This window comes from Cololabis saira, chromosome 19 (assembly GCF_033807715.1).
Source record: "Cololabis saira isolate AMF1-May2022 chromosome 19, fColSai1.1, whole genome shotgun sequence".
In the NCBI taxonomy this organism is placed as follows: domain Eukaryota; kingdom Metazoa; phylum Chordata; class Actinopteri; order Beloniformes; family Belonidae; genus Cololabis; species Cololabis saira.
Window position 1 is genome coordinate 31,196,833 of NC_084605.1, and position 25,350 is coordinate 31,222,182.

A 25,350-nucleotide genomic window follows, 5' to 3' on the forward strand; every position below is an offset into this window, starting at 1 on the left:
AAAAGTTTAACTTTTTGGAAGGTGCATGTCCCATGACATCTGGCGTAAAAGTAACACGGCATTTCAGAAAAGGAACATCATACCAACAGTAAAACATGGTGCTGGTAGTGTGATGGTCTGGGGCTGTTCTGCTGCTTCAGGACCTGGAAGACTTGCTGTGGTGAATGGAACCATGAATTCTGCTGTCCACCAAAACATCCTGAAGGAGAATGTCTGGCCATCTGTTTGTGACCTCAAGCTGAAGCCACTCGGGTTCTGCAGCAGGACAATGATCCGAAACACACCAGCAAGTCCAACCTCTGATGGCTTAAGAAAAACTAAATGAAGACTTTGGAGTGGCCTAGTCAAAGTCCTGACCTGAATCCCATTGAGATGCTGTGGCGTGACCTTAAAAAGGCGGTTCATGCTCGAAAACCCTCCAATGTGGCTGAATTACAACAATTCTGCAAAGATGAGTAGGCCAAATTTCCTCAACAGCTGGAAAAGACTCGTTGCCAGTTATCGCAAACGCTTGATTGCAGTTGTTGCTGCTAAGGGTGGCCCAACCAGTTATTAGGTTTAGGGGGCAATCACTTTTTCACACAGGGCCATGTAGGTTTGGATTTTTCTTTCCCCTATATAAAAAAAAACCTTCATTTAAAAACTGCATTTTGTGTTTACTTGTGTCATCTTTGTCTAATATTTAAATTTGTTTAATGATCTGAAACATTTAAGTGCAACAAACATGCAAAAAAAAAAAAGAAATCAGGAAGGGGCAAATACTTTTTCACACAACTGTGTGGAAAAGTACAGATGCTGTTTACAAGCGTTTCCAATTGGTCCTTACAGCTCCCCGTACTTTAGGAGTTGCGCATGCGTAGTTGCCATTGTCTCAGCCAGTAAACATGGCAGGTGTTGGTTTCCGACGGTGGGCCGGAGCCCTCGTCAAGGGGAAAGGTCCCGGCGTTACGGCCGTTCTGTCGGCAAGCAGAGCAGGTTAGTTTAATCACTGCAATCAATGTTATCTGAGAAACAGATTTCTCTGAAGACATGGGTCAAAGTGTGAGGCTCTGGCGGACGTAACCTTGACATGCTAACGTTAGCTTGGCTTGGCTGCAGGTTTGAATTAAAGTCGGAGTCACGTTTTACTTTTTTTTTTAATTCATTTGAGAACCAGAAACTGTGTTAATTGACATGTGTTGCTGTTTTAGCCTCTAGTGCGTCAAAGGGCGGCCTGCCTGGTCCGTTCCCGCAGACCCCCGAGGAGAGAGCTGCGGCTGCGAAGAAGTACAACATCAGGGCGGAGGACTACGAGCCGTACCCCGACCAGGGCATGGGGTGAGCTGCCCCTACCGACCCCTACTGACCTCTACTGACCCCTACTACCGGTGTTTTCTGCCAATCCTTGCTACCTGCCGAGAAATGCTACTTTGAGGTTATGCGCATGCGCACAGTCAATTTTCAAAGTTTGATTACCACGCTCATCATTTCTTGCACGATGTAAAATTGATAATATGGGATGTTGAGTATTGGATCCTTCAAAATACACTACCCATTACATGAATTGCATTACACTTTGTGAACATTATACGATAAAGAGAAAAAAAACAATTCTATTGCTTTATTTGATGTAAAGCCTGTACCTATAGGCCAGGGGTCACCAATCCTGGTCCTCGAGGGCCGGTGTCCCTGCAGGTTTTAGATGTTTCCCTGCTTCGTTGCACCATGATACAAGTGACTGTCATTAACAGAATTGTGCAGACCTGGATGACAAGCTGCTGACGATGATTAATTAGAATCAGGTGTGTTAAAGCAGAGAAACATCTAAAACGTGCAGGACACCGGCCCTCGAGGACCAGGATTGGTGACCCCTGCTATAGGCCAGTGTTTCCCAACCCTGGTCCTCGAGGCACCCCTATCCTGCATGTTTTAGATGTTTCCCTGCTTCAGCACACCGTGATACAAGTGGCTGTGTCATCAACAGAAGTGTCAAGACCTTGATGACAAGCTAATTAGGACCATTAATTAGAATCAGGTGTGATGATGAAGGGAAACATCTAAAACATGCAGGATAGGGGTGCCTCGAGGACCAGGGTTGGGAAAGACTGCTATAGGCTATACAGCAGGGCAACTGGGTTGGTTTTAGTTAGGATGTGTGCTTTAAACAATTTCAAAAGCTCAGACATAGGATCCAGGTAGGATATGCCAATCCATTTATTTGATATGCAGCAGCAATCAAAACGAACATAAATCCACTGTTTAAACTTATAACATAAACTTGTGACTGAACGCCACTGTCTGTCTTGCACGTTCAAAAACTGTCTTCCCCCTGTCGCACCCGAGTGCAATCACCACCCAGGAAGGTAATAATGGTTTCTATGACAACCACCCACCAAGACTGATTGAATGATTGACAGGTTAAACATGACGTCACCATAAGGGGAATGACAATTCATATTCAGTTTGAGTTTCATTTAGTAATGTGTTTAAATAAATAAAACAAAATAAATCAAAGTATTTTGGCTCCAACATTTGATATTCATTCAGTCATTCGCCTTTATTTAGCCAGGCAGGTCATTAAGAACACATTCTTATTTACAAAGACGGCCTGGCAAGAGACAAGGACCACTTGGGGGTAAAAGGAAGTGGGCTAAGGAGTAAAACACAGTAAAATAGTAGCTCTACAAAGGTAGAAAACCATTAGGTAGCATTTTTTGGCAAAGCAGCAAAAAATGGCAGAACACCGGCAGCGGAAACAAAACTCACTCTCTAACTCTATACCATCATTTTATAGATTCGGAGACTATCCAAAACTACCAGATCGGTCCCAGCATGAGAGGGATCCCTGGTACCAGTGGGACCATCCCGACCTGAGGAGGAACTGGGGAGAGCCGGTGAGATGCTGGTGATATTCACTGTTGTCAATAAATAGACTAAAGAGCCTATATGTCTGAAACAGGGTAAATCTGGACTTCCAGAAACCATGCTGCCAGCAGACACACATTAATCACTACATTACTTTTGAATGCAATGCTCTTCAATTCATTTAACTTTATTTCACTTTATTTTGTGTAGAGGGACATTGTACATTGATAAACATTTTAAAATGTAAATATACCCAATTGTAGCCAAAAGGCTCATTTGCAGTCCCCCTGCAAGACTCGGTAAAAAGATACAAGCAACATTACACGACACACACTATCAACAACAATTAAAAATCGCACAACACTGCAATAGTTAATACAATAAACAATTAATGATCACAGATTTGAGACTTTTTAAGCCATTCCTTGAGATTTCCCTTAAAGGAAGAGTATGAGAGACAATCATTTATTGTAGATGGAAGGCTGTTCCAGATTTTCCCGCCTACAACAGATAACACATTCATCCCAAAGGTGGTTCGTCTGTGGGGTATCTCACAGTCACCTCTATCACACACCCGAGTTTCATACCACCCACAGATTTCCTTCTGAACTGTTTCAGCGGTGGTGGTGCAAGACCATGAAGGGTTTTCTACACAGAGCAGGCATATCTGAAGGTTTTAAAATTTTGGAGGCTTAAAAATTAACATTTTTTTTTAAATGTTACAAGTATGAAATGAATGTGTTTTTTTGTCTAAGATTTGTATTACTTTTTTATAAAGGGATTCAATCGACTTGAGTGCCTTACCTATTTGCTTAATTAAATCATGTGGTGACAGTTTTGTGTTTTTTTTTTTTTTTTTTTTTTTTTTTTTCCTGTTTATCAGTTTGGTGAATTAAGCACGGAGGCTTTAAGAAATAATAATGACAAAAGTGTGTCCAAATTCAAAACTTATTACGTACTGATTTATGAAATGTTTTTGTTGAATTTTTTTTTAGAAACTTAAACAAATAATAATAATTTCAACAATGGGCATTAACAACATTGCTTTTTAATAGATTGTGTTGATTTTTTCTTCATTGCACAGATGTTCTGTTTTCTCATTGCATTCATTCTGCAGTTTCTGTGCAGTGTGTAATTCACTTAAGCAACAAGTAAAATAGTTATAAAAGATTGATATTGATTATGACAGAAAATAATTAAAAAAAAATGTAAATTGATTTTATTTATTTTTCCATCTCTGTTTTCAGATGCACTGGGATTTTGACATGTACCTCCGGAACCGGGTGGATACGTCTCCCAGCCCTGTGCCATGGTCCACAATGTGTAAACAACTGTTCGGTTTTATTGGGTTCATGTTGTTTATGTTTTACCTGGGAGAGAAATTCCCAGCCTACCAACCTGTTGTAAGTGCACCAGATATATCATTTTTATTATTTAGTGTTTGGGGGGGGTTGTATGTTGCAAAGTAACATCACTAAAGTATAGGTGGCCAGGTCCTTAACATTCTTTTAAACTGGATTTCAGAAGCTCACCACACTGGCTTATGGGATCATTTTATTTGTTATGTATATGATTTTAACTTATTGCTTTTTATTATTATTATCAGAAAATTTTATAAATGCTAGACATGCTTTAATAGTAGTTTCACTGACTATGAAGAATAGAAATATTGTACATACACTTGATCAGGGAGTATGTCTTTTTTCTTTGTTTTTGTTTTTCCAGTTTTCTCTTTTTCATTTATACTAACATATGTTTACCAGTGAGCAATGATGCAAGTTCATCTTTTGTTTATTCGTTGTTTCTATGTTTTTTTAAGCTATGCAACAATGCCAGCACAGTTTTAAAAATGAAAAATCTGTTCTATTTTAGTTAAGATGTGCCATCTGTTTTGTGCACTACTTTTTATTTTTTCTTCATTTTTTTTAAATTTAAAACTTTTGTACATTTTTCTCCTTCTTTCAGGGTCCTAAGCAATATCCCTACAACAACCTGTACTTGGAGAGAGGAGGAGATCCTGAAAAAGAACCTGAGGAAGTTAAAAGTTATGAAATCTGAAAACTGAATTACAGTTCTACTTGTGTATATAAATCTCTGTCAAGAATAAACACTTATGTTAACAGTTAATATTTTGGTCCATTAATTATTACGTAGCGCAGCTAACTTGGTGGTTAGCACTGTTGCTGGTTAAACTCCAAGGAGGGGCATTTTTTTGGTGGTTTGCAGATTTTTTCCAGGTCTTCTGTCTTTCTCTCACAGTGCAAACACATGCAAGTAGGGTTAATTTGTGATTCTAAAGTGTTTATTGGAAATACACAGATCCACTCATGTACAATCTTTATTTTCAGTTAACAAATGGTACACTTTTAAGTATGTGTGGATTAAACCTGTGAATGTGGAAATAAAACATTGAGGATATAAAGTCCTTCAAACCTCACTATAAAGATTTCTGAAAATCTAGAAATGCCTGCCTCCTCCCCAGGGATGTGTTTGGGGGTGAGGCATCTGACCCTGAACTGTACTGAGCTTCAGGTTCCAGTGGCCAAAATAGTTGAGACAGAAGGAAAGACCCCACAGACAGGCTCATGGCAAATGTCCCTGATGTCGAAATGCAGTGAATTATCAACTTTGCAAAAAGGTTGTTTTTTTTGGGGGGGGGGGGGGGGGGGGGGGGCTATTCTAAATGTGGGCAAAATGTGAAAATATATCAACTGTCGGATAACATCCTAGCCAGCACATCCAAGTGGGTCCAATTTGTGTTAAAAGTGGGACATTTGGGTCGTGAAGTGGCAGGAGGCATGAATTCCATAAATTTACAATAATATGGACTCCAAATGCAATGCTTATGTGAGCCAAATTTATGGGGTCTATAAGGCAAGGCAAGTTTATTTGTATAGCACAATTCAACACAAGGTCATTCAAAGTGCTTTACATCAACATTAAAAGCTGCAAGACACAATTAAACAGTAAATAACAAATACAATGATAAGATAAGAGGTAAAATAATAAAAAGCACAAGTTGTTAAAACTAAGGGCAGTAGAGTACAGCAGGTAAGTATTTAATTTAGGAGTACGCTTCAGTAAACAGTAATGTTTTTAGGCCTGATTTAAAGGAGCTGACAGTTGGAGCAGACCTCAGGTCTACAGGAAGTTTGTTCCACCGGTGAGGAGCAGAATAACTGAACGCTGCCTCACCTTGCTTGGTTCTTGTTCTTGGGAACCACAACAAACCAGATCCAGATGAACCTCAGGGGTCTGGGAGCTTCATAGGAACTAACAGATCTAGCATGTATTTTGGTCCAAGACCATTCAGGTCTTTGTAGACCAGCAATAAGACTCTATCCTTCGACTCACTGGAAGCCAGTGTAGTGATTTCATGACCGGTGTAATATGGTCCAGTTTCCTGGTGTTTGTAAGGAGTCTATAAGGGATATCAAGTGAGATAAGATGGACATGAGCTGAGAAAGGGTGTCCTTTATCATCTCAGTAAATGTGCTATATAAATTTGACATTCACCAGCAGAGGTGGGTAGTAACGAGTTACATTTACTCCGTTACATTTACTTGAGTACGTTTTGGGAAATGTACTTTTAGGAGTAGTTTTGAACCACTATACTTTTTACTTTTACTTAAGTAGATTTGTGAAGAAGAAACTCTCTTACTCCGCTACATTAGGCTACGTTGAGCTGTTACTTTTCTTTTATCCGCGTACGCGTCAATCTCATGACATCACTGAGTGATTCTTTGGGAAAAATTTTTGTTTTTGCATGTTTTGTCACATTTACACAGACTCAAACACACACAGAGTTTCTATGAGTTCATGGGCTTGTTCTAGTTCTGCCTGGTTAAAAAAGAAAAGTACAAACGCTGGAAATTTTGTGCTACTTGTGCTTAATTTATTTTTTTATTCTGTTATTTTATTATTTATTAAAGTACTTGAATTTACTTTAAGATTATTTTAATTTAAGCAATTTTTTATTAATTTTAATTTGAATGGTTGTGTTAAAAAAATAAATCAGACGTTACTCAACAGTTACTCAGTACTTGAGTAGTTTTTTCACCAAGTACTTTTTTACTTTTACTCAAGTAATTATTTGGATGACTACTTTTTACTTCTACTTGAGTCATATTATTCTGAAGTAACAGTACTTTTACTTGAGTACAATTTTTGGATACTCTACCCAGCTCTGTTCACCAGTAACATACATTGACTTCTTATGAACTCAACAGCTGTGACCCACTTAAAAACCAAGTACATATGCGTACCTGGTCCATTTAAGTAAAACATGGAACCTGCCGAAAAACCACTTAACACACATGGGTTAAGTGTTGCCTGGGACAAAAACAACTGGGAAATATCATAAATCCCAAATAATGAACTTGTGATATTTTGAGGAAACCTAAAAGTTAAAGAGAGCGAGGTTACTCGGGGCCAGCGCGAGGTGAGAAATGTCCTCGTCGGCCTCCGTAGCGAAGTGACAACACGGCAACAGCACTTTGATCCGAGCTGCTGCTAGCCGGCTGATAAGTGTCTCTGGAGCTCGTAGATGCGGATAGACAAGTTGAGATACAGACAGTTGACGTAAGTTCATTTTAAAAGCACAGTCTCATTATATTGACGGGTTCAAACACGTCTTTTGCCAACAGCGTTTATTTTAAGGTTGAAACTCGGGGGCATGGGTGGTGGCTGTAGCTAGCTGCTGCTGCTGCTGCTGCAGCAACATTTGGATATTCACTGACATTAAACTGCCAGGCGTCCAGCCCTAAGATCATACTTATTTTAAATATGTACCATCATCCATTGCATTACCTAACCCTGAATAAATCTGAGAGATATATATTGTGGCAAGAGACCGATTTTGTGTTCAACATATTAAATTACGAGTGCTAACGCTGCCCGCCGTGAAATACACGCTGCATTAGATTAAGTTACATTCATTTCAAGTATTTTGCTAATCTGTCTAAGTTATATAATTGACAACTACATTAATGTCTCTAATGCGGTGTGTTATTAACGTATTATGTTGGTATAGACGCGTTTTGTTGGAGAAGGGGGAGCTACCCTGATGGTAAATGTTAAGGTGTTGCAGGTAAAAGTCCCTCTGGTTCAGGCACTTTATAGAGCTGGGAGACTATAATGTGTGTTTTTACTATACAACAGTCCATTGTTGATTATATTAAAGAACTAGGTTAATAACGTGGTTATCACTGGATAATATTACACACAGAAATGCAGAGTTTTTGACCTTGATTGAGTGGCCTTCGTTCATCGGTCCAGGTTTGAACCTTTAACAGAGGAAGATGAGGCTGAAGGAGATCCAGAGGACTGCCCACCAGGCCTGGAGTCCTGCCGGACACCATCCCATCCACCTGGCCCTGGGGACATCAGCGCAACAGCTGGATGCTTCTTTCGACACCACAGCTGCTATAGAGATATTTGAAATGGATTTTGCTGACCCTTCTCTGGAGATGCAGCTTAAAGGGTCATTACCCACAACAAACAGGTACTTTCTATTTCGATAACAAGAGTTAGTCTTTCAAAGTTGATTGAAGTCACTGTGTACAAGTGACACTGTGCTTTAATGCTTTGATCGGGCCTTCTCCTTGCTGGACCCAGACTCTGGAATAAGCTGCCCCCAGAAATGCTCACCATCACTGACTTTGGGGTTTTTAAATCCAGACTGAAAACCTGGTTATTTAGACTGGCTTTTAATACACAGTATTGATGTGAAATATTCTTCATTTAATTTTAATGGGTTTATTATCTCGTTTTTAAATTGTTTTGTTTTAATGTGGATTTTAATTGAAAGCACTTTGGTCACCCTGTGTGTTGTAAAGGGCTTTATAAATAAACATTGATTGATTGATTTAACTCTTTACTCAGTGATTTAGTCACTTCTACAGAAGGCTGGTACTTCATAATAGGAGGTGATCACTATTATTGAATTTTCCCTCCTTGATACACATGAGCTGGGGGAAAAAAAAAAAGAAAAAAAAAAAATCAGTCATAACATAGTTGCTGAAATTTAGCACATAGCTTTTCTGATCGTATGTACGTAGAGATAACTCATTAAGTTTGTCATTGTGTCTATCATTCTATAGGTTGCACAGTATAGTATGGGTCAATTTTGGAATGGGAGCAGAAGGCACTGGAGGGAGACTTATCAGTGGAAGCGAAAATGGCACATTGAGTGTTTATGATCCTGAGGCTATAATGACTGGTGCCGATGCAGTAATAGGACAGTCTGACAAGCATACAGGACCCGTCCGAGCACTTGATTTCAACCCTTTTCAGGTAAATGTCTGCTTGTGATCTAATGAATTAAAGAATAATGATGTGGAGATACTCATCAATACGTGATTGATTGTTTTTCATGTTTTATTCTTTGACAGAGTAATCTTCTTGCATCAGGAGCAAATGATTCAGAGATTTATATCTGGGATCTAAACAATTTTAATAGTCCAATGACACCAGGGGCAAAAACACAGGTGGGTTGATGATGAGAAACTTACAGATGCCTGTTATATTGTGGAGCTGTTACTTTGATTTCATATGTTGTTGAGTCAAAAACACAAGATTTAAACCACAGCCCCCCAACTGGGAGTTTTCACTCTTTCCTTGCCTTTTGTAGTCTGATTTAAGAGTGAAACCACATAAGTTTTGTTTGTGATTTCTCTACAGTGCATGCACATGCTCCTATAAATAGTTATTGTTGCCTTGTCCCTTGGACATTTAGAACATTTATAAAACCAAGTACTGAAAGCTTACTAAATACAACAATGCTCCTCAACTTTTTATAAAAAAAATGTCCCACTGTGTACCAACAGTATTTGATGATAATCTTTTCTTACACTTACTGTCAGGCTCTTTTGTGTTGACACTTAAAGCTTCTGTCTTTTGTTTCAGCCTGCTGAAGACATCAGTGTTGTGTCGTGGAACCGACAGGTTCAGCACATCATGGCCTCTGCCAACCCCAGTGGGAAAGCAGTTGTGTGGGACCTGAGAAAGAATGAGCCTATTATAAAGATCAGTGATCACAGTAACAGGGTTGGTGGCTTTAATACAGCAAGTGCAAAGTTATCTTCTGTCAAGGCATTGAAAGTGTGTCTGTTTGGAAACAGCCAGTGAGGCTAACTTATCTCACTTGAGTAACATTTTTGTATGTTTGAATATTTCAGTATCAGATATTTACAGGCCCTTTTGGTTTTAATGCATTATACAGATATTTGACTCATGTATCCCCTTTCAGATCATAAAGGCAGATGAGGGGCATCCTCTCATGCTGGATACTGATAATTCAGTAAAGTTTTGTTTATTTAACAATTTCAGATGCACTGTTCAGGAATGCTATGGCACCCCGATGTGGCCACTCAGTTGGTATTGGCGTCTGAAGATGACCGACTGCCTGTCATCCAGATGTGGGACCTCCGCTTTGCTACATCACCTCTGAAAGTTTTCGAGAACCACACGAGGTACCATTAATTTTTCTTTTATTTCTTTCTCATGCTCTTCTGTATATTTGCGGTTAAAAAAAAAAAAGTCCTGACGGAGCCTCTGTTTTGGTATTATCTTAAAAGGGGAATTCTGTCCATATCATGGAGCCAGTCTGACTCTGAACTCCTGCTGAGTAGTGCTAAAGACAACAGGATCCTCTGCTGGAATCCAAACACTGGAGAGGTATAAGATATGAAATGCTGCTCATCCTCTCCTTAGAGTGTTTAGTTAGGCTACTCAATGGATTTTCACTGGTTTCCTTTGCTTGTCTTTCAGGTTATTTATGAACTTCCAACAACAAATCAGTGGTGCTTTGATGTCCAGTGGTGCCCCAGGAATCCAGCCCTGCTTTCAACAGCATCATTTGATGGAAGAATCACGGTTTACTCTGTGATGGGAGGGAGCTTGAAGGCACAGCATCAAAGCACAGCTGATAAGGTAATGGCTGTCCTGCTTCAATACAACCTGATGCTACTGCTGCATGCTTTTATTCACACACTCCTTATGAATGAGGAGTGAATGAATAATGTGAGTATTGTGAGCGCTTTGAGGGTCTAAAAAAGCGCGACATAAATCTAATCTATTATTATTATTATTATTATTATTATTATTATTATTATTATTAACCTCACAAGCCTAACTCAAAATGCTTTGCCTTTGTTTTGATGCTATGTGATACACAATGTATTTAATACCATGTAGGCAAAGTCAGTCGTATAGAAGAATGTTTAACCTCTCAAGGGATTTTATTTAATGTTTCAAATTTCTTCAGTTGTGGAGAAATTAGTTTCTCCAGTTTTCCAGAAAACCTTCAGATTTAAAAAAAACCTTAAGTGTTTAAAGTTCAAATAATCTGTTCAATTCCCAAATACCTTGTGGAAAGCTACATTGTTTGTCCACATGGTGGTGGTGATGTGAAGGAAATGAAACAGACTAATTAATCTATGCACAGATTCCAACACCGAAGCTAAAATATGTTAAATCCTTTCCTGGGATTGGAGTGAATCGCCTGAAGCACTGTTGCAGTATTTTGAATAAAAATATGGATAAAAATGGGTGGCAAAATAGCTGTTTATAATATTTTGTTCATCACCTGACATGGTTGGCTCAAGCACACCTGGTATTGTCAGTCGTAGCCCTTTTTAATGGTTTGTGTGTTTTTGTTCTTTACACAGATCTCCTCCTCATTTGATACCATGGATCCCTTTGGCACAGGGCAGGTGTTGCCTCCCCTACAAGTCCCTCAGCCTAATGTTCAGGACACCATAGTTCCTCCGCTAAAGAAGCCCCCTAAGTGGGTGCGCAGGCCAGTGGGAGCTTCCTTTGCTGTAAGTGTACCATCAGAATATTTTGTGTGGACTAGATGTTCTTTTCTCTTTGTGACTTAATCTGAGGGCCCTTTTTTTTTTTTGTTTGGTATTTGTGTCTCCAGTTTGGTGGAAAGCTGATAACCTTTGAGAATCCCAAGCTGCCCCCAGTGCAGAGCCCCCAACCCATCCCCAGACAAGTGTTTGTGAGCCAGGTTACCACGGAGACAGCGTTCCTCCAACGCTCCAGGGAGCTTCAGGCGGCGCTTCAGTCGGGTTTATTCAACAACTACTGCCAGGCTAAGGTTCAGAATGCCAAGTCAGACGCTGAACAGGACATATGGAAGTTCCTTCTGGTGGGCCTTCTAGATACTGAGATGTATCAAAAATCTGGCACCTGGTGTTGTAGATTAAAATGACTCAAATCTGCTGTTTCCAGGTTAACTTTGAGGATGAAGCCCGTGTTAAATTCCTCAAACTTTTGGGCTTCAGCAAAGATGAATTGGAAATAAAGGTAGTAATACCCGAGTCCATTCCCTAAAATTAATTATAAAAACAGTGCAATATCTCTCAGGTTATATCATGTTTCAGTTGTTAAAAAAAAAAATCTTGTTTTATTCAGATTTCAAAATGCTTGGGGAAGAATTTTCAACCAAATGGACATGGAGTAGATGCCAAAGACCTCGCAGAAAAGATGCAGCGGCTTTCAACTGAGGTCAGCAATTTTGCACACACAGTGCCTAATTTCAAGCTTTATAGCACCTGTTAGCTTTAAAAGTCTTGTCCTTTTCAGAGGGCTGAAGCAGCGGCTGAAGCTAGAACCTCAGGCTCTGTTTCCCCAGCAGACTTTTTCAGTCAGACCCCAAAGGAAAACTCCAACTTCCACATCCCCGTATCATGTGGTAAAAACCTCATCTACAAACATACTTGCATATTTGCTTAGGATTTGGTACACGTTGACTCTGTTTATTTTGACCACAAGGGTACCAGTTTGCGTTTCGGAGATGATGAATGCTGACCATGTCATTCCTTTGCAGATGCCGATGGTTTGATCAGCCAGGCGCTGCTGGTCGGAAACTTCGAAGGAGCTGTAGACCTGTGTCTGAATGATGGTCGCTACGCTGAAGCCATCCTTCTGTCCATCAGTGGCGGAGAAGAATTGCTCAAAAAGACTCAGCAGAAATACCTCAGCAAGCAAAAGAACAGCATTTCGATGGTAACAGTGGAATTTATAGTGACTGTGTTTGTGCAAGAAGAAAATCTTTTCAGTGAATGATAAGTTGATTTGATTTCTCCCCAACTGTAGTTAATTTCATCGGTAGTCACCCAGAACTGGAAGGACATAGTGCAAAGCTGTGAGTTGGAAAACTGGAAGGAAGCTCTAGCTGCTCTGCTGACTTATGCTCACCCTGAAGATTTTGCTTGCCTATGTGGTAAGTTACAGTACGGTGGCACATTGATCATGTTGAGGCTTGCCTGGCTCGCGGGAGAATTGTAATATTCCTGCAGTACTTGTTCTACTTTTTTTATAGCATAAAGGTATGTGATGATCGTTGGTCTAATCTTCTCCCCGTTTTAAATATTTTTTCACGCTCCTCAATTTGTCTTGGTAGACACCCTGGGAAGCAGGTTGGAGTGTGAGGCGACAGAGAAGCGATGCCTGCAGGCCTGCTTGTGCTACATCTGCTCTGGAAACATTGAGAAGCTCGTGGAGTGCTGGGCCGTGCATAGAGACTGCTCTTCCCCTCTTGGTCTTGAGGTATAATCCTACAGCCCGGCCAGCTATACCCATTCATTTTACTAAAATTCTCTCTTGTTCAATGACTGGAGTTCTTTGCCATTTCCACTGGTGCAGAATGAACTAAACCAATCGCAACAGGGCGGGGCGAGCTTTATGGGATGCTACTATTCAAGACAATCACGATGCGTGCTGTCACACGCTTACTTCTTCTGATTGGTTCTATAATTATTCAGTGGCTTCCAGAGTCAGTTTCCTCTGCATCCATTGGTATTCCCCCTGAAAACCTGAATCCAGAAGAACCAGGCTTCTTTGTGTCAAAGAGTAAAAGAATGAGCAGGGGTTGCCAAGTTAAAAATCTTAATAGGCTTGGTGCTGTTTTAACTTGACACTAATGTCAGAAACAGATTTTAAACAAGTATAACGCTCCATCTGAAGTGCCTTCAAGAATGATCAACGGACTCTTCAGACTGCTTATTTGAGAAATCCCCCCCTCTTGCACCATTTCCATTGGTCACAGTAGCAGCTGAGCTTTGTCCTTCAATCTAAGATTGTAGTTGTTTTGCAACGTGTCCTTGTGTGTTTCAGGATCTGGTTGAAAAAGTTATGATGCTGAGAAAGTCAATCGAGCGCCTGCGCAACAGCGAGGTCCTGGTCCAGAGCCCCATCCTGGCCGAGAAGCTCACATCTTACGCTGGCATTCTGGCTGCAGAGGGAAGTTTAGCCGCTGCCATGAACTACCTGCCTGACAACTCAGACCAGGTAAGGGCCCTCATTTCAAAACCCCCAAAGCAGGTTATTGTTGGACTGCCTTGTAATAACCACATTTGGGTGTTTGTGCTGCTTTTGTCTCCTCAGCCTACGATCACGATGCTGAGAGACAGGCTGTTCCATGCTCAGGGAGAGGCTGCTACCCCACAGCAGCCTCCAAACTCATTTAATAGAGGCACAGTGAAGCCTGCTCCCTCTGCTCTGGCTGCTGCACCCAAAGCACAAATCATGGTAGAGATTTATTAGTGACACAATGAATAGTTAAGACATTTAGCTGAAATATTAAGTCAGCTTAATGATGATCCTGAACTTTGCTTTTAAATGTATTAACAGTTTGAAACTTGACTTTTCTACTTTAGAGTCAGTACCAGCCTTCTGCTCCACCTCAGGTGGCTGCGCCGCAGCAACCTCCTATGCCATCCATTTTTACCCCTCAAGTTCCTCCTCCCAACCCAGGGCCTGGTCTACCACCCTCTTCTCATGTGCTGCCCCCCACCGTAACCGGTCCCTCCATGAGGCCCTCCTACCCACAACATCCGGCTACAGCTCCAGGTCTGAACATTTGTAAATTGCTTAATTTCATATTTTTTGCTAGTTTAATTTTATGAAAAAGTTCTTTTTTCTTTTAAATGACAAATACCGTTTATTTATGTCTTTAGTACAGCTGGTCATCCAGCTCAAGGTAAATCTAAGGGCATACCTTTCTGAGACCTCTCCACCACCCCCAGAATCAAAACAATAGATAAAAATAGATTTATACAAATAAAAAAAAAATCGAAAAATGAATTACAATGAATAGAAACATAAATAAAATGGACCAATGTATTCATAAAGATACAAGAAAATATTAATTGGAAATGACAGAAGAGACAAAGACAGAATTGGGAGTGTTTTTTAGTTTCAATATATAATAAACACTTTAAATTTAAAAGATATAATTTTCTGTGTATTATTCCATATATCAAGGATCAAGGGGTTAAATAGAAAACTATTCGATTTTTTTTTTTTCCCGTTTCTTAAACTTTTCCCCTTTTACTCCAGTTATTTCCCGTTTAAGAACTACACTTGGTGCGCTTATCGATCTTAACATTTCTTATGCTGAAACATACAGTTGTACACTTTAGTTGTACAGTTTAATGTTTTAAGTAAATGTCACCTGAAATCCTCCATTTCTTGGCATACATGTGGTTGTGTGGTACTCATGTGTGTAATGTACGGAGGTAAATAAAAGGCAGCGCTATGTCTTCGGTGCCGGTGTGTATTTCATGGTCTGCCGGTTCTATCCTCAATCGCTGTCACATTCATGATTTATTTATTTGTTTTTTTAAGTTTGACGCACTCCCAAGAACCTTGATTTGTTGTAATTAAGCTTAAGGACTGTTTGATTTATACCCAGTCTGAATTTAATGTCATACTGATACATACATACTCTGCTGTGCTCTGGAAAAGACTTGGTTGAGCTCCTGAATACAGTTCAAGACGAATTAACTAGGTTAAAACGATGGTTTGACATTAATAAATTATCTTTAAACATAAATAAAACTCAATTCATATTATTTGGATACCGTAAACCTAATGACCAGCCACAAATTAAGATTAATAATATCAAATTAGAAAGAGTATATGAGAATACATTCTTAGGTGTAATTATCAATTATAAACTATGCTGGAAGCCACATGTAAACCATGTTAAATCAAAATTATCCAAAGCCATAGGAATATTGTATAAAATAAAGGACATCCTCAATCAAAATTCATTACATCTGTTATACAGCTGTTTCCTAGTCCCATACATTAACTACTGTGTGGAGGTCTGGGGACACGCATAGAAATCAATAACAAATCCGGTTTTTATTTTACAGAAAAGGGCTATCAGAATCATAAATAATGCAGATTATTGTTCATCAACCAACAATCTATTCATAAACTCACATACTCTTAAATTTCATGACCCGGTGGATTTTAAAACCGCTCAGTTTATGTTTAAAATAAATAGTAACATGCTCCCTGACTGTGTTCAGAAGCTCTTCCAACGCAGAGTCAGTCATTATAAACTGAGAGGAATATGTATGTTTATGAAAACCAAGACAAGAACGACCGTTAAACAGAGATGCATCTCAGTAAAAAGAGTCAATCTGTGGAACAACCTAGTGAAATGAAACTGTGTAATACACTGAAAATTTAAAAAATATTTATAAAGACAAAGATCATAAATAATTATAAATCATTGGCATAGCCACATTATGTAGATTTATTGCAAAATTATGGACAGAATTGTATGTGTATTATGTCAATGGAAGGGTGCATGTATATGGATGTATGTATATGAATGCTTATGTATGCATGTATGTGTAGATGAGTGTATGTGTATACAGGTATAAATAAGTGCATATATATGTATGTATGTATGCACAGCAATGTATACTGTATATAGGTGGGTTTGGTGTGTGTGGGTGAATGTATGCACGTGTGCAAATATGAACATCTTGATGCTGTTAAGCCGAGATAGGCCAGTTTGAGCAACATTTATTTCTTTTTCTTATTTATTTACTTTGTTTTTTTCTTTCTTTCATATATATATATATATATATATATATATTTTTTTTTTTTTTTTTTTTTTTTTTTTTTTTCTCATGTAGTTGTTTTGTTTTTTCAAATCTTGCACTATAGTGGTTACATTGTGTTAAAAGGGTAGACAAAATAAGCTTTGGCTTCAGTCTACACCTTTTTAGTCCTTGTTTGATATACATGCAAAAAAAAACTTTGTATTGACTACTGACTTCTATAACGTGACCAAATAGACGTATCAAATCAAATCAAATCAAATCAAATACTTATGAAATAGTTCTTAATTTCTGTGGGGGTTTCTTTTTCAGGGTTCCCTTCTCATCAGCAATTCCAGCCTCCGCCTATGTCCACTGGGGGACTCTTCTCTCCCACAGGTCCATCTATGCCATCTGCCAGCTTATCAGGACCTCAACTACCCCCTTCATCATCGACCCATGGAGGTCTGCCTCCAATGCCCAGCCCCGGGGTGCCACCGACAGGCTTTATGCCGTCTACTTCCTTACCCTCAGGCTTCATGCCACCCAGTTCCCAACCAGGGGCCCCAGTTCCCATGTACCCAGGGGGTCTCCACAACCAGGGGCCTTCTGCACCTCTGATGGCAGCTGGCCACTTTGCTCCCCCCGGATCTGGTTATCCACAGGGAGGCCCTGGCGCTCCTTCTGTAAAGCCCTTCGCTGCTCCTGCTGTTCCACCTCCTCCTACAGGTACAACCCATGCCATTTATGGTGCACCCAGAAAATATTATGTTGATCTGGTTGCTTTTACAAATTACAAAGTACAAATTGCAAAGTATCTCAAGATAAGACACCCATGTACACAACATTAATTATGTGGACAGGAATTAGTTGCTTGTGTTCAGATGTCACTCCTTTTTTGACTTGCAGGATACTTTCCTTGGCTGAATTCCCTGTGTGATGATCAAGGTGACTCGGTTAGGGTTTGGTATGACGCGCAGAGACCAGAAAAACAGAAACCTACCTCTACACAGATCAGCCATAACGTTTTGACCACTGCTTAACATTTAGTAGCCCCCCCTTGTGCTCCTAAAAGAGGTCTGACCAGACAGGATCTGGACAAAGAACATCTGACGGTCGCATGTTGCGTCTGTTGCTTGGTTGTTAGCAACCGATCTTCTGGGATCTCTTAAGTTATGGGTAGGGGTCTCTGTGGATTGGGATTGCTCTCCACAGATACCATCAGATTGGTTTCCAAGGAGTTCTCCAGACCAAATGAACACCTCAGACTCTTTGTTGTGTTCTTTGATTACTTCCTAAGAGATTTGTCTTTGATGCAACCACAGAAGGAGGCTGCTACTGTATGGAAATAATGTTGCCACGTTTTGGTACTATTTGTTTGTGAATATTTGTAGGTAGGTGGCAATTACCAAAATAATATTAATTTAAATGCCGGAATGCCCTTTTTCCTAAGGTAACATTACATCATGATAAGATGTGAGCAGTGTTCAATTAAGTTCCCTATTGCTGATCTATGTAGACTTTAAAGGTCCCATATTATGCTTTTACTGAGTTTCAAGGGTTCAAAATGAACTTAAGCCATAATGCACCTGGTTTTGAGGAAGTCTAGCTGTCATTTTAAGAAGTATTTGATGGATTTAAGAAGTAAATAAAAGTTTTGTAAGAGCAGGCATACCAGGAGCTTCAGCGCTTCTTAAAATGTTTTTGTTTCTTTTATTTTTTTATCGTTTATTTTTTATTCATTCATTCTCCGGGAGCAGACTAACCGCTCATTCATCTGTCCCCCGTGGGGTTAGCCCTACCCTGATTCAGTTGAAAGAGAAATGTTCTTCAGTTGTGTCCGTCATAATGGCACATGACAGACTACTTGTTGTTCTGATTGGTTCAAGAAAGTAACCAGTTACAGCAGAGCAGAGGGAGGGGGAGGACAGACAACGTGCTCAGCAAGCCACGCAGAAAAAAAAACGCAGATTTGGGCTGCACCATCTAACAAATCCAAAGAGCTTTTGAATCGTGATCGAAGTATAACGACTCTGTTATGATGTTTGATCAATATGAATAGGGATCAGAATTGCATAATATGGGACTACCGGTAATAATACAATACAGTGCAAAATCACTGCACTATGCTCTGATGAAACGTTTTTGTTTACTGTATTGATTTGCTGTTTTTCTGGTTTGTAGATTCTTGCTTGTGCAACCCTAAGTTTTAGGGAATTACAGAAACTTAAGAGTTGGTTTATTTGCATTCATGTTTGTGTTTAATTGCCTTTGTGTTTGAGATGTGCTACATAATGATCCCGCCTTGCCCCATCCTACCAAAATACTAGAAGTCTCTGTTTTGCACTGTTAACTGTCAGGTAATTGGAAATAACATGCATTTGCATTAAGTGTGTTAATGTTTCAAATTAAGGCTTAAGTAAGACATGTAACTGTATTTTAAACCATTTTGAAATATATGCAGTATGTATGTATTGATGTATTGATGTGTGGACAACTGGCATATTGAGAAGATTGCTGCCTGAATATTTTGATCATTTTGGTTTTGCATAAATGGCTAAGATCTGCTTGGCTTGATAACATGTTTCACCATCTGGACTAACCATGGTTCAAAGAGCTTGAATTAACTACACAAAGCGCAAAATACCCCAATCTGCACCTGGTTGTTTTAAAAGTACCGTATTTTCTGGACTATAAGCCACTACTTTTTTCATAGGTTTTCATCCATGCAGCTTATACAAAGGTTTCTATTCTGTGGATTTTTCTTCCAGCGCTCGGGGCGCTCTAACCAGAATTAGAATCAAAACTAAGACAAAATAAATGCAAAGAAGAATACGCTACTTCTTCTTTAGCAGATAGAAGTAGAAGCAGATTTCAAACAGATAAACGGATAAATAGATAAATAAATAGCGGTTATTTTCTCTTTGTTCTGTCCCGTTTTAATCAGCAAAGTTGCTGCCGTGTTAAAAGACACTGTTAGGAAAGGATCTATTTAGGTACAAACATGTACATCATTTACATTTCAAAATCCTTCTGTACATGTAGTAAATATCTATTCTAACAACAGAAATATCTGCGGCTTGGATATCTTTTTTTATTATTTTTTTAAAAATAAAGCGGATGCGGCTTATAGTCCAGAAAATACGGTATATTGCATCATGGGTCTTTTCTTTACAGAATGACATGCAAGACTGTTTGCTTATGTGTCATGACACCTTATTGGTTTGACCTCAGCTTATTGGTTTGACCTCTAGACTACATGTATTCTGAGTCTATATAAACCAGACTGGGAGGAAGTACAGTCCCTTCTAAAATTTACTTGCTTTATTACACACATGGGCTTATTCAGACTTCATCAAGCCTTCGCAGCAAGTAAGATCATGAGATAAAGTGTGAACAAATTCTGGCCCACCTGATTTGGAAGTTTTGTATTCAAACTACCAGGTGATTTAAAAAAATATTGACCGCAGCAGATATTTGACAGCAGCTATATATGTTGGGAATTGTTGGCTCCTTTGGTGTGTCCAAAGGAAAAATGCTGCCAATTTTCTTCTCATTCTTATTTCTGCTTTGATTTAGGACCTCAAGAGGGCTGGAACGACCCACCGACAGTACGAGGGGGATCCAGGAAGAAGGTGGCTATTAATTTATTATGGTCAAAGTACTCTTTGTGTTTCATAACATCAAGTGCTCAGTAATTCAAAAATGAAATTGAGGATGTATTTATGTAGGTCCCAATGAATATGTATTAAAGTGATTGAAAATGTATTAAATTTCAAAGATGGAGACGTTAATTTTGCAAGACCAGTTTTATTTCCAGCAGAAGAAATGCAAATGTACTGACCACAATAATTCTGGGTCTCTGCAAAGCGCCTAGAGACAACTTCTGTTGTACGCTATATAAATGAAATTGAATTGAATAATTGTATAATTAAATAAGGATGATGATGATGATGATGATGATTATAATAATAAGTGTGGCTTTTAGTAATATGACAATCTGAACTGTGTAACTTTGCTTTTGCTAATTAAACATGTTTTTACTTTGGTGTTTATGCAGATCCCTGATAACTATACTCCACCAGCCCCCATCACAGCTCCCGTAATGGGTTTCCCAGTGGAGGCCCCACAGCCTCACGACCACACCCAGGTCCCCCCTGGAGCTCCTCAGGAGCCCAGTGTACAGGTGTGTCTCTGGCAAAAGTCTCTTATTTGAATTTTCAACGTTAATGCACTCTTGCAAGAATGTCATGACTGTGTGGTTTTTGTTGTTTTTGTTGTTGTTGCTGCTCAGCTCCTCCATCAGCTGCCAGCAGAGAGGGTGGAGCAAAAAGAAATCCCAGCTGAGCACATGATCCTCAAAACCACCTTTGATGGCCTGGTGCAGCGCTGCCAGCTCGCAGCAGGAGACCCGGTAAGTCTCAGCCAGCGTTACGATAAAGCCTGTATACCTTTTTGAAGTAAATAATATTTTATAGGATATTAAATAATAACTTTGTTTTTCTTATTATTTTTCCAGCAAACCAAAAGGAAGCTTGATGATGCAGGCAAGCGTTTGGGGCACCTGTACGATAAGCTGAGAGAGCAGTCGGTAAGGACTTTTTGGTATTCAAACAAGAATATTAAAAATAGAAGGAAAGAATATAAGCTTTGTTTTTAAAAGATACAGTGCAGTTAAGAGGCATTAAAATGGTTCGGCTTATTATCAGAGATCACCATTTCAAACTTCTGGCAGGTAAAAAGACTTTTGAAGATTTTGTGTTTCCTCTTTGTTTCCCTTTAAGTGCACGTACTTAAATGTATCATGGACTATCCATTTCAACCCTATTTGTTTATATTATGGTGCATATTTCAGGATTAAACTGTTATTTATATTTGAGGCCTCAGAGCCGGCCCGTGGGCGCCACAAATGGGGGAAGAAAAAAATTTACTTCCACTATTCTTAAAACTAGTTGGTATTATGTTTTAAATTGAAGATAATGAGCCCACATTAATTTAACTGCATAGCAAAGCCTATTAAATAGGAGGAATAATAATAATAATAATAATAATAATAATAATAATAATAATAATAATAATAATAATAATAATAATGATGAATGATGATGAAACGCAGAGCATACGGCGTAGGGTACGGTGTAGGCTCTGCATCGATTTAACGCGGAACCATAAATCAGGCTTTACCCATTCATTTATATGCACTGGGCGCAGAGCGGAGCTCAGCGGCGGATGAGAGGCCGCCTGCCGCGGCGTTTGCGCTGCGCAAACCCTGCCCAAATTGAACATTGTTTATTTCACCGTGCCGCGCTGGAAAAACATCTCAGCACGTCCAATAGGAGAGAAGGTGGTGGAGGCTGCACCAACTCTTCTTCTTGCGCCGCGGTCGCACATACACAATGAATGGAGTTGTATCGGTTGCTGTGTGGACTAGAAAAATAAAAAAAAAGAACCGTTTCAGGTCTCGAATGGAATCGCTTGTTTTGTGCCGTTTCAGAGCGCGATTGCTGTTTTCAGATATACCAAAACGTTCCGATCTTTAGGGGGAAACGTTCCCTGTTCCGGAACAACTGCTCCAACGGGACAGGTGTGAAAGCTCCCTTAGATTGCAGCCCTGATCTGAGTCATAAGGAACAGCTCTCTGTCATAGTCAGGATAGTGTCACAAGAAGACATACCAGACATTATTTTGTGGGTATTTAAATCTTATACTTTATGTAAGCTATTTATATTGTATTTTTCATATATTCATTTCATATTTTTTTGTATTTCTTTCTAATTCTAAAAGTATTTTGATTGAACAATTGCTTTCTTTAAATAAAAGAATGTCCAAGATAAAGCTATTCAGTTTCTTGTGAGTATATACACCAGCAGTGGAATTTACTGCGATGCAAGAGGAGCGCCACTTAAAATCTTGCATAAGGCGCCAAATTGGTTAGGGCTGGGTCTGTGAGGCCTCTTGTATCACTGGAAATGAGGAGCATCTCTGTTAGTTTCAGATTAGTTTTACATATTTCTGAAATGAGGTCATTGAGTTTTAAGGATAACAAATACAACTAAGTAACACCATGTGAGATCCTTTTTATTTCTAATGTTGACAGTAACCTTGTGTTGGTGACAAACTGACTTGATATAAGTGGAGAAGCTGTGTTCCAGTATGGCCCGGAGCATTCGACAGGAAATCAGATTTGCACGCTCAACATGCAGTCTGGTCTTGCAGGCGGTCACTGCATCCTCCAGGAGGCGTTGTAAGCCATTTAAAGAAAAAAAAATGTGCAGCATTGGTAGAACCGGTTTCATGCTGTAAAGGTGCCCCAGCTGCAGCTCTCAGGCTGCAGCTCACATGTTCATGTTGAGTGAGTGAGTTCATGTTGAGTGAGTGTTTTAGGCTTTGAACATTACTGAAAGTCCAGCTGAGGTTCTATTAGTATAACTATTTTCAGCTTTGTGTTGATGCTCTGATAAATAATTTGCAGGGCGTATAATGATAAAAGATATTGGAACTGAACACTGAACATCCTCTTTTCTTGTACTTTTCAACAAAACAAATGCGCCTGCATAACTTGATATAATTTCCCTTTTGTTTCTTTAGCTTTCTCATAACATCCTGAACGGGCTCCATGAGATCAGTCGCTGTGTGACGAACCAACACTACCAGCGGGCCCTGGAGGTCCACACTCAGGTGGTCAGCAGCAGCAACTTCAGCGAGATCTCTGCCTTCATGCCCATCCTCAAAGTGGTCATAACCATTGCCAACAAGCTGGGTGTCTAAGACCCCGGGGGACACCTCCAACCACACCTCAGTGTTATCATATTGTTATGTGTATTTATTTCTTCTTTTTTTTTTTTTTTTTTTCCCTCTTCTTATTTTTTGACCCGATGACAAGCGCTGATGAGAATAATAGCTGATGAGTTTACAGCGATTCTCATCGCTCCATACTTGCTCCCTGTAAGAGGACACAGATTGTTGTTGAGATTTTCCAATGTTTCTCTGATCATTTTACAAAAAGATGAATGTATTCTGAAAGTTGTGATTCAGTGTCGGTTCAATATTTACTGTAATATATGAAGCAAGTGGTGATCAAGTGATCAAAGGTAGGGTGGTACATGGGTGCATGTTTTTTTTCTTCCCTCTTTCACTTTGGCATTTGTACAAAACTTTTGATTACACATATGCAGCTGCTCCAATAAAACTCAGTAAAATGTAAAAAAAAAAAAAAAAAAAAAAAACCCCAACTAATTCTGGACTCAAGCTGACCACGTTAAAATCTGGATTGCTCTTGCAAACCACCCTTTGCAGCATACTTGGAACAAGGGGAATAAAACAGATAGGCATTCTTGTATTTACCAAGTGTGTAACATTTCATAAAAAAAAAAATGAAATAATAAATAAAAAAATCAAGTAATTTAGAAACACTGAGTTCTGATTGCACTCTTCTGAGATTGTACTGATTATGCCGTGTGGGTTTTAAGGCCAAAACACTGCATAAGAATGTCAGACTGTTTTTCAAGTGATTTTTTTTCCTTTTTTTTTTTTGTTTGTTTAATTTGACTGTAGTTTAGCTCTGTAAAAGTATCTCCTGGTGGCCTGTGAGGATGATCTATGTTTCCTTTCACTCAGACTTGCTTCAGTGTTCCCTTGTTCACATTTCCTCACCAGCTGCTGGGTTCACAACAATTTGTAAAACAAAATTTACATTAACAGTTTTACTGCAAATGAATTAACATCTTTGCTGCACCCTTGATGTAACCCACTCTGTTAAAAATCATCCTACTACTCTTTCTGCAAAGACAGCATTGTATCCTTTTGTAACTTAACATTTTTTTTAGTCATCATTGTGGTAGAATAGCAACTTTAATGAATTGACAAATACCAAAAAAAAAAAAATCAATGTTTTTTTTGTAGCTGCACATAAAGCTGGATCATTTGGTTTGTCGCGGCAGCAGAAGGCAGGAAAGTGCCTAGGTGCCCATTTTGGTTGCACAAATATTTATACAATCCATGTTGCTTAATTTACTCATTTCAGTATCTTTTTTTCAAATAAAGTTTCACATAAGATTTTAAGTCTTTAAACTCTAAATGACTCCTTAATAACGTGTGATTTGTGCCTCTGTAAAGCTATGTTCAGAAATAATCATCTAAGCTGAGCTTTTGAGATTAAACTACTTCTCCAGTGGTAGATTTAAATTGTTGGTTATTGAAAAGCAAGAAACCTGTTAATTCTTTGTGCCTGGACTCAAAAGGCTAAATATGTGAAGCACACCATGAGTTTAAATGACTTGTGAGGTTATGTGATGCTAAAATGACAAAAAAAAAAGCAAACTTCTTTTGACTGTTTCTATATTTAAAATGACAAATGATGTATAATTGTATATATAAAGATGGATGGACATTTTATTAGCCTACATATTACAGTAGAATAGGATCATAAACACATGTGATTTCACAACATGAAACAATTTGTAATTTCAAGTTTTAGTATGGGATAAACGGCACAATAATGCATTGTAGTGCCAATGTTAAAGATACCAACTAACAACTTGTAGATGGATGCATCCTTTATCTGATGCATGCCACTGCAGTTTAAAAAATAACTTAATTTTTCATTATTTTAGTTGATCTTCGATCTCTCCACCTCTTAATTTTAAAGTGCATG

The 25,350-nt window shown here is 39.0% G+C and overlaps 2 protein-coding genes and 1 non-coding gene across 5 annotated transcripts; all 3 read left to right on the top strand.

The window, feature by feature from the left end:
• The first annotated feature begins 843 nt into the window (after positions 1-843).
• On the top strand, positions 844-4,971 carry ndufb8 (NADH:ubiquinone oxidoreductase subunit B8). The gene is made up of 5 exons (XM_061707766.1): positions 844-975; positions 1,191-1,317; positions 2,774-2,873; positions 4,092-4,247; positions 4,810-4,971. The coding sequence occupies exons 1-5, from the start codon at positions 885-887 to the stop codon at positions 4,900-4,902; spliced, it is 567 nt and encodes a 188-aa protein (XP_061563750.1). The 5' UTR covers positions 844-884; the 3' UTR covers positions 4,903-4,971.
• A 2,333-nt stretch (positions 4,972-7,304) lies between these two features.
• sec31b (SEC31 homolog B, COPII coat complex component) lies at positions 7,305-24,774 on the top strand. Of its 3 annotated transcripts, none has more exons than XM_061709342.1 (26): positions 7,305-7,425; positions 8,139-8,347; positions 8,946-9,138; positions 9,237-9,332; positions 9,751-9,891; positions 10,174-10,316; positions 10,422-10,521; positions 10,615-10,776; positions 11,514-11,666; positions 11,771-12,001; positions 12,085-12,159; positions 12,268-12,360; positions 12,439-12,547; positions 12,683-12,861; positions 12,952-13,078; positions 13,259-13,404; positions 13,972-14,145; positions 14,242-14,385; positions 14,514-14,706; positions 17,031-17,426; positions 17,607-17,645; positions 20,277-20,332; positions 20,758-20,883; positions 20,992-21,111; positions 21,217-21,288; positions 23,286-24,774. In XM_061709342.1, the coding sequence occupies exons 2-26, from the start codon at positions 8,145-8,147 to the stop codon at positions 23,463-23,465; spliced, it is 3,651 nt and encodes a 1,216-aa protein (XP_061565326.1). In that variant the 5' UTR covers positions 7,305-7,425; positions 8,139-8,144; the 3' UTR covers positions 23,466-24,774. The 3 variants fall into 3 exon arrangements, with proteins under 3 accessions (XP_061565326.1, XP_061565325.1, XP_061565327.1); XM_061709341.1 differs by having other exon boundaries at positions 7,308-7,425; positions 8,122-8,347; XM_061709343.1 differs by lacking the exon at positions 17,607-17,645 and having other exon boundaries at positions 7,308-7,425; positions 8,122-8,347.
• Positions 15,318-15,457, top strand: LOC133419900 (small nucleolar RNA SNORA57). The gene has a single exon (XR_009770565.1). It is a non-coding gene; the product is annotated as a small nucleolar RNA SNORA57 (small nucleolar RNA).
• Positions 24,775-25,350: the final 576 nt, after the last annotated feature.